The sequence below is a fragment of the Coloeus monedula genome (genome assembly GCF_965178545.1).
Source record: "Coloeus monedula genome assembly, chromosome: 36".
Taxonomy (NCBI): Eukaryota; Metazoa; Chordata; class Aves; order Passeriformes; family Corvidae; genus Coloeus; species Coloeus monedula.
The window spans coordinates 1,620,355-1,634,790 of record NC_138816.1 but is presented as its reverse complement, the minus strand read 5'-3'; the positions used below and the strand labels follow the sequence as shown (position 1 = coordinate 1,634,790).

Genomic DNA, 14,436 nt, shown 5'->3' with positions numbered 1-14,436 from the left:
CTCCCCCATTATCGCGATAGAAAAGGGGGGGGGGGGCGGGGCGCAATCAAACACGGGGTGGGGGAGGGGCGGGATTTGAAGGGGGGAGGGGTCACCGGAGCCGGAAGTGACGTGGAGTGGGGGGGGAGGGGAGCCGGGAGGTAAACACGACGCGGGGGGGGGGGGGAGGGGGGGGTCTTTGGGGCAGTGTGGGGGAGGGGCGGGGGTCGCACTGACCCCTCCCCCCCCCCCCTCCCCCTCTGTCCCCGCAGATGCTCCCGGCGCGGTCCGAGCGGCGCGGGGGGGGCGCGGGGGGGGCTCCGCTGCCCCTCCCCCTCTTGCTGCTGCTGCTGCTGCTCTGGGTGGGGGTCCCGGGGGTCCCGGGGGGGGTCGCGGGGGTCGCGGGGGTCCCGTTCCGGCCCGTGGTCATCGTGCACGGACTCTTCGATAGCCCCAGCGACTTCCGCCACCTGCGCGCCTTCATCAACGAGGTGGGAAACACCCCCCCCCCAAAAATAAAAACACCCCCCCCCCTCGGGGAACCCCGAAAACCTCCCCGTTATCCTCGGGATCCCCAAAAATCCCTGGGAGCCCCAAAACCGCCCGGGACCCCCCCAAAATCCCACCCGGGGAACCCCGAAAACCTCCCCGTTATCCTCGGGATCCCCCAAAACTCCCGGGAGCCCCAAAACCGCCCGGGACCCCCCTAAAATCCCGCCCGGGACCCCCCCGGGGACCCCCTAAAATCCCTCATTATCCTCGGGATCCCCCAAAACCCCCGGGAGCCCCAAAACCACCCGGGACCCACCCAAAATCCCGCCCGGGACCCCCCCGGGGAACCCTGAAAACCTCCCCGTTATCCTCGGGATCCCCTAAAATCCCTGGGAGCCCCAAAAAACCCCTCCGGAACCCCTGAGGACCCCCTAAAATCCCCTGTTATCCTCGGGATCCCCAAAAACCTCCCGGGACCCCCAAAAAACCCCTCCGGGAACCCCCTGGGGACCCCCTAAAATCCCGCGTTATCCTCGGGATCCCCTAAAACCCCCGGGAGCCCCAAAACCGCCCGGGACCCCCCCAAAATCCCACCCGGGAACCCTGAAAACCTCCCCGTTATCCTCGGGATCCCTAAAAATCCCTGGGAGCCCCAAAACCGCCCGGGACCCCCAAAAAACCCCCCCGGGAACCCCTGGGGACACCCTAAAATCCCCTGTTATCCTCGGGATCCCCAAAAACCTCCCGGGACCCCCAAAAAACCCCTCCGGGAACCCCCTGGGGACCCCCTAAAATCCCCTGTTATCCTCGGGATCCCCTAAAACCCCCGGGAGCCCCAAAACCGCCCGGGACCCCCCCAAAATCCCACCCGGGGAACCCCGAAAACCTCCTCGTTATCCTCGGGATCCCCAAAAACCTCCCGGGAGCCCCAAAACCGCCCGGGATCCCCCCAAAATCCCACCCGGGGAACCTCGAAAACCTCCCCGTTATCCTCGGGATCCCCAAAAACCCCCCCGGGAGCCCCAAAACCGCCCGGGACCCCCTAAAATCCCGCCCGGGACCCCCCCGGGGAACCCCGAAAACCTCCCCGTTATTCTCGGGATCCCCAAAAACCCCCGGGACCCCCAAAAAACCCCTCCGGGAACCCCTGAGGACCCCCTACAATCCCCCGTTATCCTCGGGATCCCCAAAAATCCCTGGGAGCCCCAAAACCGCCCGGGACCCCCCTAAAATCCCGCCCGGGACCCCCCCGGGGATCCCCTAAAATCCCTCATTATCCTCGGGATCCCCCAAAACCCCCGGGAGCCCCAAAAGCCCCCCGGGACCCCCAAAAAACCCCCCCGGGAACCCCTGGGGACCCCCTAAAATCCCCGTTATCCTCGGGACCCCCAAAAATCCCCCGGGACCCCCAAAAACCGCCCGGGAACCCCCAAAATCCCGCCCGAACCCCCCCAGGGACCCCCGAAATCTCCCGTTGTCCTCGGGACCCCCTAAAACCCCCCCGGGGACCACCCCAAAACCTCCCCGTCATCCTTGGGACCCCCCCAAATCCTCCCCAAATCCCCCCAAAACCCCCCTGGGTGCCCCCAAATCCCCCTGAAATCCCCCTGAGTGCCCCCAAATCCTCCCAAAATCCCCCCAAATTCCCCCAAAATCCCCCCCAAACCCCCTGGGTGCCCCCAAATCCCCCCAAAATTGCCCCCCAATCCCCCCAAAATCCCCCAGGTGTCCCCAAATCCCCCCAAAATCCCTCCCAAATCCCCCTGGGTGCCCCCAAATCCCCCCCAAATCCTCCCCAAATCCCCCCGGGTGTCCCCAAATCCCCCCCAAATCCCCCTGAGTGCCCCCAAATCCTCCCAAAATCCCCCCCAAATCCCCTCCAAATCCTCCCCACGACCCCAAACCCCTCCTAGGGGGGTTTCCCACAGCCCCGAGCCCGTTTTTGGGGGTCCCTGAGCCCCCTTTGACCCCCCCAGAGCCACCCGGGCACGGAGGTGACGGTGCTGGACCTGTTTGACCGGGGCGCGTCGCTGCGGCCGCTGTGGCTGCAGGTGGCCGGGTTCCGCCGGGCGCTCGCCCCCATCATGGCCAACGCCGCCCGCGGGGTGCACCTGCTGGGCTACAGCCAGGGTGGGTGCGTGGGTGGGGGGCTCGGGACCCCCGGGGGGTCGTGGGAGGGGGTCTCGAGTGGTTTTGGGGCTGTGGGAGGGGGCCCTGGGTGGTTTTGGGGTCGTGGGAGGGGGTCTCGAGTGGTTTTGGGGCCGTGGGAGGGGGTCCTGGGTGTTTTTGGGGCCGTGGGAGGGGGTCCTGGGTTTATGGGTGGGGGTCCCGGGGGTCCTGAGTTTATGGGGAGGGGTCCTGGGGTGATGGGTGGGGGGCTCGGGACCCCCGGGGGGTTGTGGGAGGGGGTCTCGAGTGGTTTTGGGGTCGTGGGAGGGAGTCCTGGGTGGTTTTGGGGTGGTGGGAGGGAGTCTCGAGTGGTTTTGGGGCCGTGGGAGGGGGTCCTGGGTATATGGGGAGGGGTCCTGGGGATCCTGAGTTTATGGGGAGGGGTCCTGGGGTGATGGGTGGGGGGCTCAGGACCTCCTGGATCTGTGGGAGGGGGTCCTGGGTGCTTTTGGGGCTGTGGTTTTGGGGTCTCGAGTGGTTTTGGGGCCGTGGGAGGGGGTCCCGGGCGGTTTTGGGGTCCTGGGAGGGGGTCCTGGGTTTATGGGTGGGGGTCCCGGGGGTCCTGAGTTTATGGGGAGGGGTCCTGGGGTGGTGGGTGGGGGTCTGGGAACCTCCTGGATCTGTGGGAGGGGGTCCTGAGTTTACGGGGAGGGGGTCCCGGGTGGTTTTGGATCTGTGGGAGGGGGTCCTGGATGTTTTTGGGGTCATGGGAGGGGGTCCTGGGTGGTTTTGGGGCCGTGGGAGGGGGTCCTGGGTGGTTTTGGGGCTGTGGGAGGGGGTCTCGAGTGGTTTTGGGGCCGTGGGAGGGGCTCCTGGGTGGTTTTGGGGTCGTGGGAGGGGGTCCTGGGTATATGGGGAGGGGTCCTGGGGATCCTGAGTTTATGGGGAGGGGTCCTGGGGTGGTGGGAGGGGGTCTGGGAACCTCCTGGATCTGTGGGAGGGGGTCCTGAGTTTACGGGGAGGGGGTCTCGGGTGGTTTTGGGGCTGTGGGAGGGGGTCCTGGGTGGTTTTGGGGTCGTGGGTGGGGGTCCTGGGTATATGGGGAGGGGTCCTGGGGATCCTGAGTTTATGGAGAGGGGTCCTGGGGTGGCGGGTGGGGGTCTCGGGACCTCCTGGATCTGTGGGAGGGGGTCCTGGGTGGTTTTGGGGCTGTGGTTTTGGGGTCTCGAGTGGTTTTGGGGCCGTGGGAGGGGGTCCCGGGCGGTTTTGGGGTCATGGGAGGGGGTCCTGGGTGTTTTTGGGGCCGTGGGAGGGGGTCCTGGGTTTATGGGTGGGGGTCCCGGGGGTCCTGAGTTTATGGGGAGGGGTCCTGGGGTGGTGGGTGGGGGTCTGGGAACCTCCTGGATCTGTGGGAGGGGGTCTCGGGCGGTTTTGTGGTCGTGGGAGGGGGTCCCCGGTTTATGGGGGGGGGTCCCGGGGCTCCTGGGGCTGTGCGAGGGGGGTCCTGCCTTTATGGGGAGGGGTCCCGTGCTGCTGGGTGGGGGTCCCGAACCTCCCGGCTTTATGGGTGGGGGTCTCAGCTGCTTTTCGGGCACCCCCCGAGCCCCCTCCCCAATTCCAGGCAGATCCCATTTCGGGGTGGGGGAGGAGCTTTATGGAAATTTGGGGGGGGAGGGGCGGTTCCTGGGGGGCTCTGGGGGTGTCGGGACCCCCTCCCCTGAGCCCCCTCCCCAATTCCAGGGGGTCTCATCTGCCGGGCCCTGCTGGCCACGACCCCCGACCACAACGTGCAGAGCTTCATCTCGCTGGCGGCGCCGCAGATGGGGCAGTACGGGGGTGAGGGGGGGTCCCGGCGGGGTCCTGGGGGGCTTTGGGGAGAATTTGGGGGGTCCTGGGGTGGATTTGAGGGGAATTTGGGGGGATTTGGGGGGATCCTGGGGTGGTTTGGGGGGGTTCTGGGGGGATCCTGGGGGGATTTGGGGAGGTCCTGGGGGGTCCCAGAGGGGATTGGGGGAGGTTTGGGGAGGATTTGGGGGGTCCTGGGGGGGATTTGGGGGGTTTGGGGAGGATTTGGGGGGTCCTGGGGGAGTTTGGGGGGGATTGGAGGGGAATTTGGGGGGTCCTGGCGGGGTCCTGGGGTGGATTTGGGGGGAATTTGGGGGGATTTGAGGGGTCCTGGGGTGGTTTGGGGGGGTTCTGGGGGGATCCTGGGGGGCTTTGAGGGGGTCCCAGAGGGGATTGGGGAGAATTTGGGGGGATTTGAGGGGTCCTGGGGGGGATTTGGGGGGTTTGGGGAGGATTTGGGGGGTCCTGGGGGAGTTTGGGGGGGATTGGAGGGGAATTTGGGGGGTCCTGGGGTGGATTTGGGGAGGATTTGAAGGGTCCTGGGGTGGTTTGGGGGGGTTTGGGGAGGATTTGGGGGGTCCTGGGGGAGTTTGGGGGGGTCCTGGGGGGCTTTGAGGGGTCCTGGGGGGGTCCTGGGGTGGATTTGGGGAGGATTTGAGGGGTCCTGGGGTGGTTTGGGGGGGTTCTGGGGGGATCCTGGGGGGCTTTGAGGGGGTCCCAGAGGGGATTGGGGAGAATTTGGGGGGATTTGAGGGGTCCTGGGGTGGTTTGGGGGGGTTTGGGGAGGATTTGGGGGGTCCTGGGGTGGATTTGGGGAGATTTGAGGGGTCCTGGGGTGGTTTGGGGGGGGTCCTGGGGGGAATTTGGGGGGTCCTGGGGTGGATTTGGGGAGGATTTGAGGGGTCCTGGAGTGGTTTGGGGGGGTTTGGGGGGATTTGAGGGGTCCTGGGGGAGTTTGGGGGGGTCCTGGGGAGAATTTGGGGGGTCCTGGGGTGGATTTGGGGAGGATTTGAGGGGTCCTGGGGTGGTTTGGGGGGGTCCTGGGGGGAATTTGGGGGGTCCTGGGGTGGATTTGGGGGGTCCTGGGGGAGTTTGGGGGGGTCCTGGGGAGAATTTGGGGGGTCCTGGGGTGGATTTGGGGAGGATTTGAGGGGTCCTGGGGTGGTTTGGGGGGGGTTGAGGTGGATTTGGGGGGTCCTGGGGGAGTTTGGGGGGGTCCTGGGGGGAATTTGGGGGGTCCTGGGGTGGTTTGGGGGGGTCCTGGGGGGATTTGGGGAGGATTTGGGGGGTCCCAGGGGGGGTCCTGGGGGGCTTTGAGGGATCCTGGGGGGATTCTGGGAGGATTTGGGGGGGTCCCAGGGGGGTTTGGGGAGGATTTGGGGGTTTTTTGGTTTCTTTTTTGTTCGTTTTTTGGTTTTTGGGGGGTTTTTTGTGGTTTTTTTTTCTTTTTTTTTTTTTTTTTCCCTTTTTTAAGGTTTTTTGGGGGGGGTTGGCTTTTTGGGGTTTTTTCTTGGGGATGTTTTTTGGTTTGTTTTTTGTTGTTATTTGGGTTTTTTGGGGGGTTTTTTGTTTTTTCTTTTGGGGGGGGGGATTTTTGGGCTTCTCTTTGAATTTTTGGGGGGTTTTTTTTGTTTGTTTTTTTGGGTTTTTTTTTCGTTTTTCTTTTTTTAGGGGACGTTTTTAGACTGCACCGGGGGGTCCCTGGGGGATTCCGGGTGGGATTTTGGGGATTCCTGAGGAGCTTGAGTGGGGTTCGGGGGGGGGGGGGGTCCCCGGCTGATTTCGGGGGGTCCGCGGCTCTTTTGGGGGCAGACACCGATTACCTGAAGTGGCTTTTCCCCCGGCACATGAAATCCAACCTCTATCGCCTCTGCTACACCCCCCTGGGCCAGGGGGTCTCCATCTGCAACTACTGGAACGGTCCGACCCCAAAAGCCCCCAAAAACCCCCCAAAAACAAACCCTGGGACCCTCAAAACCCCCAAAAACCAGCCCTGGAAACCCCAAAAACCCCCAAAATCCAACCCTGGAACCGCCAAAAACCCCTAAAAACCAACCCTGGAACCCCCAAAACCCCCTAAAAACCAACCCTGGGACCCCAAAAACCCCTAAAACCCCCCGAAATCCAACCCTGAGACCCCAAAAACCCCTAAAACCCCTAAAAACCAACCCTGGGACCCCAAAAACCCCCAAAATCCAACCCTGGGACCCCAAAAACCCCTAAAACCCCCCAAAATCCAACCCTGGGGCCCCAAAAACCCCTAAAACCCCTAAAAACCAACCCTGGGACCCCCAAAAACCCCTAAAAACCCCTAAAGTCCAACCCTGGGACCCCCAAAACCCCCCCAAAACCTCCAAAATCCAACCCTGGGACCCCCCAAAACCCCCCAAAACCTCCAAAATCCAACTCTGGGACCCCTAAAAGCCCCCAAAAACAACCCCTGGGACCCCCAAAATCCCCCCAAAACCAACCCTGGGAGCCCCACTAAAAACCCCCCAAAACCAACCCTGGGACCCCCAAAAACCCCCCAAAACAACCCCTGGGACCCCCCAAAACTCATCCCCGGGATCCCCAAAACAACCCTGGGACCCCAAAAGACCCCAAAAAGAACCCTGGGACCCCAAAAACCCCAAAACCCCCTTAAAAACCAACCCTGGGAGCCCCAAAAACCCCTAAAAACCCCCCCAAACCAACCGTGGGACCCCCAAAACCCCTAAAACCCCTTAAAAACCAACCCGGGGACCCCCAAAACAACCCTGAGACCCCCAAAATCCCCTCAAAACAACCCTGGGACCCCCAACCCCCCCCCCCCCCCAACCCCCTAACCCCCCCCCAAACAACCCCTGAGACCCCCAAAACCCCTAAAATCCCCTAAAAACCATCCCCGGGACCCCCAAAACCCCCCCCAAACCCCCCAAAAAAGCCTCCAAAATCCCCTCAAAACAACCCTGGGACCCCCAAACCCCCCCCCAAACCCCCCAAAAAAACCCCAAATCCCCTCAAAACAACCCTAGGACCCCCAAACCCCCCCAAAACCCCCCCAAAAAACCCCAAAATCCCCTCAAAACAACCCTAGGACCCCCAACCCCCCCCCCAAACCCCCTAAACCCCCCCAAACCCCCCCCAAAACAACCCCTGAGACCCCAAAACCCCTAAAATCCCCTATAAACCATCCCCGGGACTCCCAAAACCCCCCCCCAAACCCCCCAAAAAAGCCTCCAAAATCCCCTCCAAACAACCCTAGGACCCCCAAAACCCCCCCAAAAAACCCCAAAATCCCCTCAAAACAACCCTGGGACCCCCAAACCCCCCCCCAACCCCCCCAAAAAAGCCTCCAAAATCGCCTCAAAACAACCCTGGGACCCCCAAAACCCCCCCCAAACCCCCCAAAAAACCCCCAAATCCCCCTCAAAACAACCCTGGGACCCCCAACCCCCCTAAACCCCCCCAAAACAACCCCTGAGACCCCCAAACCCTTAAAATCCCCTAAAAACCATCCCCGGGACCCCCAAAACAACCCTGGGACCCCCAACCCCCCCCCCCAAACCCCCTAAACCCCCCCAAAACAACCCCTGAGACCCCCAAAACCCCTAAAATCCCCTAAAAACCATCCCCGGGACCCCCAAAACCCCCCCCAACCCCCCCAAAAAAGCCTCCAAAATCCCCTCAAAACAACCCTGGGACCCCCAACCCCCCCCCAAACCCCCTAAACCCCCCCAAAACAACCCCTGAGACTCCCAAAACCTCCCCCTCATCCCCCATCTCCCCCTCCCCAAAACCCCCGACCCCAAAGCCCGGGCTGGGGGTGACTTTTGGGGGTCCCTGAACCCCGAAATTCCCCAAATCCCCCCCCCCCCCGCAGACCCCCACCACCGGGAGCTGTACCTGAACAGCAGCGACTTCCTGGCGCTGCTCAACGACGAGCGGCTGCACCCCAACGCCTCTGGTGAGCCCCAAAACGCCCCGAAACGCCCCAAAAACCCCTGAAACGGCCTCAGAAAACCCCGGAACGGCCTCAGAAAACCCCGAAACGGCCCCCAAAAACCCCCAAACCCCCTGAAACAGCCCCAAAACGCCCCAAAAAACCCCGGAACGGCCTCAGAAAACCCCGGAACGGCCCCCAAAAAACCCCAAAACCTCCTGAAATGACCCCAAAACCCCCTAAAAAACCCCGGAACGGCCTCAAAAAACCCCGAAATGGCCCCGAAAAACCCCAAAACGGCCCCCAAAAACCCCCAAACCCCCTGAAACAGCCCCAAAACCCCCTGAAACGCCCCCAAAAAACCCTGAAACGGCCCCCAAAAAACCCCAAAACCTCCTGAAATGACCCCAAAACCCCCTCAAACGGCCTCAAAAAACCCCGAAATGGCCCCGAAAAACCCCAAAACGTCCCCCAAAAACCCCCAAACCCCGTGAAACAGCCCCAAAAACCCCCTGAAACAGCCCCGAAAAGCCCTGAAATGGCCCCAAAAAAGCCCGAAACGCCCCCAAAAAAGCCCGAAATGGCCCCGAAAAAGCCCGAAACAGTCCTGAAAAACCCCAAAAAAGCCCAAAATGGCCCCAAAAAAGCCTGAAACGGCCCCAAAAAATCCCCGAAAAACCCCGAAACGGCCCTGAAAAACCCCGAAAAAGCCCGAAATAGCCCCAAAAAAGCCCGAAATAGCCCCAAAAAAGCCCAAAATAGCCCTGAAAAAGCCTAAAATAGCCGCGAAAAACGCCAAAACAGCCCCAAAAAACCCCGAAACGGCCCCGAAAAACCCCGAAATAGCCCCAAAATGGCCCCAAAAAAGCCCAAAACGGCCCTGAAAAACCCTGAAAAATCCCGAAATAGCCCCGAAAAGCCCCAAAATAGCCCCGAAAAAGCCCGAAACGGCCGCAAAAAACCCCGAAATGGCCCTGAAAAAGCCCAAAACGGCCCCGAAAAAGCCCGAAAAAGCCCCCAAAAAGCCCAAAATAGCCCTGAAAAAGCCTGAAACGGCCCCGAAAAAGCCCCAAAAAACCCCGAAAAAGCCCAAAACAGCCCCAAAAAAGCCCAAAACGGCCCCAAATCTGCCCCTTTTTCCCCCAGACTGGAAGCGGAACCTGCTGCGGATCCAGCGCCTGGTGCTGATCGGGGGCCCCGACGACGGCGTCATCACCCCCTGGCAGTCCAGGTGGGACCCAAAATCCCCCAAAATCACCCCAAAATCCTTCCCAAGCCGGCCACAAAATGTCTCTGAATCTCAGCCCCAAAAATCCCTCCAAAAATCCCCCAAAATCCCCCCAAAATCCCCCCAAAATCCCCCCCAAATCCTTCCCGAACCACCCCCAAAACGTGTCTGAAACCCAGCCCCAAAAATCCGTCCCCAAAGTGCCCCAAATCCCCCTAAAATCCCCCCAAAATCCTCCCAAATCCTCCCCAAATCCCCCTAAAATCCTCCCAAAATCCCCCCAAATCCTCCCCCCAAATCTCCCCAAAATCCCCCAAATCCCCCCCCAAATCCCCCCCAAATCCCCCCAAATCCTCCCCCCAAATCCTCCCCTAAATCCCCCCAAATCACCCCAAAATTCTTCTCAAACCACCCCCAAAATGTGTCCGAATCCCAGCCCCCAAAAAACCCTCCCCAAATCACCCCAAAATCCCCCCAAAATTCCCCCAAACTCCCCCAAAATCAGCCCAAAATCCTCAAACTGCCCACAAAACGTTTCCGAATCCTGGCCCAAAAAAACCCGGCCCCAAATCCCCCCAAATCCCCCCAAATCCTCCCCAAATCCCCTCAAAATTCCCCCCAAATCCTCCCCAAAATCCCCCCAAATCCACCAAATTCCCCCCAAATTCCCCCCAAATCCCCCCAAATTCCCCCAAAACCCCCCAAATCCCCCCAAAATCCCCCCAAATTCCCCCCAAATCCCCCCCAAATCCCCCAAATCCCCCCCAAATCCCCCCAAATCCACCAAATTCCCCCCAAATCCCCCCAAATCCCCCCAAATCCACCAAATTCCCCCCAAATCCCCCCCAAAACCCCCCAAATCCCCCCAAAATCCCCCCCAAATTCCCCCCAAATCCCCCCCAAATCCCCCCCCAAATCCCCCCAAATTCCCCCAAATCCCCCCAAACTCCCCCAAAATCCCCCCAAATTCCCCCAAAACCCCCCAAATCCCCCCAAAATCCCCCCCAAATTCCCCCCAAATCCCCCCAAATCCACCAAATTCCCCCCAAATTCCCCCCAAATCCCCCCCAAATCCCCCCAAATCCACCAAAATCACCCCAAAATCCCCCCCAAATCCCCCCGAATCCACCAAAATCACCCCAAAATCAGCCCAAAATCACCCCAAAATCCCCCCCAAATCCCCCCAAATCCCCCCAAAATCACCCCAAAATCCCCCCCAAATCCCCCCAAATCCCCCAAATCCCCCCCAAATCCCCCCAAATCCCCCCAAATCCCCCCAAATTCCCCCAAATTCCCCCCAAATTCCCCCCAAATCCCCCAAAATCACCCCAAAATCCCCCCAAAATCCCCCCAAATCCTCCCCAAATCCCCCAAATCCCCCAAAATCCCCCCCAAATTCCCCCCAAATCCCCCCCAAATCCCCCCAAATCCACCAAAATCACCCCAAAATCCCCCCCAAATCCCCCCAAATCCCCCCAAAATCCCCCCCAAAATCACCCCAAAATCCCCCCCAAATCCCCCCAAATCCACCAAAATCACCCCAAAATCAGCCCAAAATCACCCCAAAATCCCCCCCAAATCCCCCAAAATCCCCCCAAAATCCCCCCAAATTCCCCCCAAATCCCCCCCAAATCCCCCCCAAATCCCCCAAATTCCCCCCAAATCCCCCCCAAATCCCCCCCCAAATCCCCCCAAATCCCCCAAATTCCCCCCAAAATCACCCCAAAATCCCCCCCAAAATCCCCCCAAATCCCCCCAAATCCCCCCCAAATCCCCCAAAATCACCCCAAAATCACCCCAAAATCCCCCCCAAATCCCCCCCAAATTCCCCCAAATCCCCCCCCGAGACCTTTTGGGGTCTCCCCAAATTTTGGGGTCCCCCCGTGACCCCCCCATTTCCCCCCCCGAAGCCTTTTCGGGTTCTACGACGCCAACGAGACCGTGCGGGACATGGAGGCGCAGCTGGTGAGGGACCCCGAATTTGGGGTGGGACCCCGAGTTTGGGGTGGGACCCCCGGATTTGGGGTGGGGACCCCGAGTTTGGGGTGGGACCCCCGGATTTGGGGGGTGGGACCCCGATTTTGGGGTGGGACCCCCGGATTTGGGGTGTGGGAGCCCCGAATTTGGGGTGGGACCCCGAGTTTGGGGTGGGACCCCCGGATTTGGGGTGGGACCCCCGGATTTGGGGTGGGGAACCCCGGATTTGGGGTGGGGACTCCCCGATTTGGGGGGTGGGACCCCGATTTTGGGGTGTGGGGATCCCGGATTTGGGGGGTGGGACCCCGAGTTTGGGGGGTGGGACCCCCGGATTTGGGGTGGGGACCCCCGAGTTTGGGGTGTGGGGATCCCGGATTTGGGGTGGAACCCCCGATTTTGGGGTGGGGACCCCGATTTTGGGGTGTGGGACCCCGATTTTGGGGTGGGACCCCCGAGTTTGGGGTGGGACCCCGATTTTGGGGGGTGGGGATCCCGGATTTGGGGTGGGAACCCCGAGTTTGGGGTGGGACCCCCGGATTTGGGGTGGGACCCCTGGATTTGGGGTGGGGACCCCGAGTTTGGGGTGGGACCCCGAGTTTGGGGTGGGGACCCCGAATTTGGGGTGGGACCCCTGGATTTGGGGTGGGGACCCCGAGTTTGGGGTGGGACCCCGAGTTTGGGGTGGGACCCCCGGATTTGGGGTGGGGACCCCGATTTTGGGGTGGGGACCCCGAGTTTGGGGTGTGGGACCCCGAGTTTGGGGTGGGACCCCCGATTTTGGAGCGGGGACCCCGAGTTTGGGGTGGGGACCCCCGGATTTGGGGTGTGGGACCCCGAGTTTGGGGTGTGGGGATCCCGGATTTGGGGGGTGGGACCCCGAGTTTGGGGTGGGACCCCCGAGTTTGGGGTGGGGACCCCCGGATTTGGGGTGGGGACCCCCGAGTTTGGGGTGGGACCCCCGGATTTGGGGTGTGGAAGCCCCGATTTTGGGGGTGAGACCCCGAGTTTGGGGTGGGACCCCCGAATTTGGGGGGTGGGATCTCGGATTTGGGGTGTGGGACCCCCGGATTTGGGGTGGGGACCCCGGATTTGGGGTGAGGAACCCGAGTTTGGGGTGGGACCCCCGAGTTTGGGGTGGGACCCCCGGATTTGGGGTGTGGGACCCCGATTTTGGGGTGTGGGGATCCCGGATTTGGGGGGGTGGACCCCTGGATTTGGGGTGAGACCCCAGATTTTGGGGTGGGACCCCCGGATTTTGGGGGATGGGACCCTTGGATTTGGGGTGAGAGGGGGGTTTGGGGTCCCTGATGGGGTTTTTGGGGTCCCTGATGGGGTTTTTGGGGTCCTTTAGGGGTTTTTGGGGTCCCTGGTGCCGTTTTCGGGGTCCCTGATGGGGTTTTTGGGGTCCCCGATGCCATTTTTGGGGTCCTTTAGGGGGTTTTCGGGGTTCCCGATGCCGTTTTCGGGGTCCCTGATGGGGTTTTTGGAGTCCTTTAGGGGGTTTTGGGGTCCCCGATGCCGTTTTTGGGGTCCTTTAGGGATTTTTGGGGTCCCTGATGGGGTTTTTGGGGTCCCTTAGGGGGTTTTTGGGGTCCCCGATGCCGTTTTCGGGGTCCCCGAGTGGATTTCGGGGTCCCTGATGGGGTTTTTGGGGTCCCCGATTGGGTTTTTGGGGTCCCTGATGGGGTTTTTGGGGTTCCCGATGCCATTTTTGGGGTCCTTTAGGGGGTTTTCGGGGTCCCCGATGCTGTTTTTGGATCCCCGAGTGGATTTCGGGGTCCCTGATGGGGTTTTTGGGGTCCCCGATGCCGTTTTTGGGGTCCTTTAGGGGGTTTCGGGGTCCCTGATGGGGTTTTTGGGGTCCTTTAGGGGGTTTTCGGGGTCCCCGATGCCGTTTTCGGGGTCCCCGAGTGGATTTCGGGGTCCCCGAGTGGATTTCGGGGTCCCTGATGGGGTTTTTGGGGTCCCTGATGGGGTTTTTGGGGTCCCCGATGCCCTTTTCGGGGTCCCTGATGCCGTTTTCGGGGTCCCCGATGCCGTTTTTGGGGTCCTTTAGGGGGTTTCGGGGTCCCTGATGGGGTTTTTGGGGTCCTTTAGGGGTTTTTGGGGTCCCTGATGCCGTTTTCGGGGTCCCCGGTGCCGTTTTCGGGGTCCCCGAGTGGATTTCGGGGTCCCTGATGGGATTTTTGGGGTCCCCGATGCCGTTTTCGGGGTCCCCGAGTGGATTTCGGGGTCCCTGATGGGGTTTTTGGGGTCCTTTAGGGGGTTTTCGGGGTCCCCGGTGCCGTTTTTGGGGTCCCCGAGTGGATTTCGGGGTCCCTGATGGGGTTTTTGGGGTCCCCGATGCCGTTTTTGGGGTCCTTTAGGGGTTTTTGGGGTCCCCGATGCCGTTTTCGGGGTCCCCGATGCCGTTTTTGGGGTCCCCGAGTGGATTTCGGGGTCCCTGACGGGGTTTTTCCGCCCCCCAGGTGTTCGTGCAGGACACGTTCGGGCTGAAGACGCTCTGGGGCCGGGGGGCCCTGGGGGGCTGCGCGGTGCCCGGGGTGCCACACACGGCCTGGCACAGCCACCGCGGCGTCTACGAGCGCTGCATCCGGCCCTGGCTCACATAGGCGCCTGCGGGCACCTGCGGGCACCTATGGGGCACCTATGGGGCACCTATGGGCACCTATGGGCACCTATGGGCACCTATAGGGGCAACTGGGGGGCACCTATGGGCACCTATAGGGCACCTATGGGCACCTATAGGGGCAACTGGGGGGCACCTATGGGGGCAACTGTGGGGGCAACTGGGGGGCACCTATAGGGGCAACTGTGGGGGCACCTATGGGGGCAACTGTGGGGGCAACTGGGGGGCACCTATAGGGGCAACTGTGGGGGCACC

The 14,436-nt window shown here is 61.7% G+C and overlaps 1 protein-coding gene across 1 annotated transcript; it reads left to right on the top strand.

Moving 5' to 3' along the window:
* The first annotated feature begins 116 nt into the window (after nucleotides 1-116).
* On the top strand, nucleotides 117-14,307 carry PPT2 (palmitoyl-protein thioesterase 2). The gene is made up of 9 exons (XM_082299998.1): nucleotides 117-140; nucleotides 252-470; nucleotides 2,448-2,601; nucleotides 4,321-4,416; nucleotides 6,238-6,345; nucleotides 8,288-8,371; nucleotides 9,494-9,578; nucleotides 11,486-11,540; nucleotides 14,021-14,307. The coding sequence occupies exons 2-9, from the start codon at nucleotides 252-254 to the stop codon at nucleotides 14,162-14,164; spliced, it is 945 nt and encodes a 314-aa protein (XP_082156124.1). The 5' UTR covers nucleotides 117-140; the 3' UTR covers nucleotides 14,165-14,307.
* The last annotated feature ends 129 nt before the right edge of the window (nucleotides 14,308-14,436 follow it).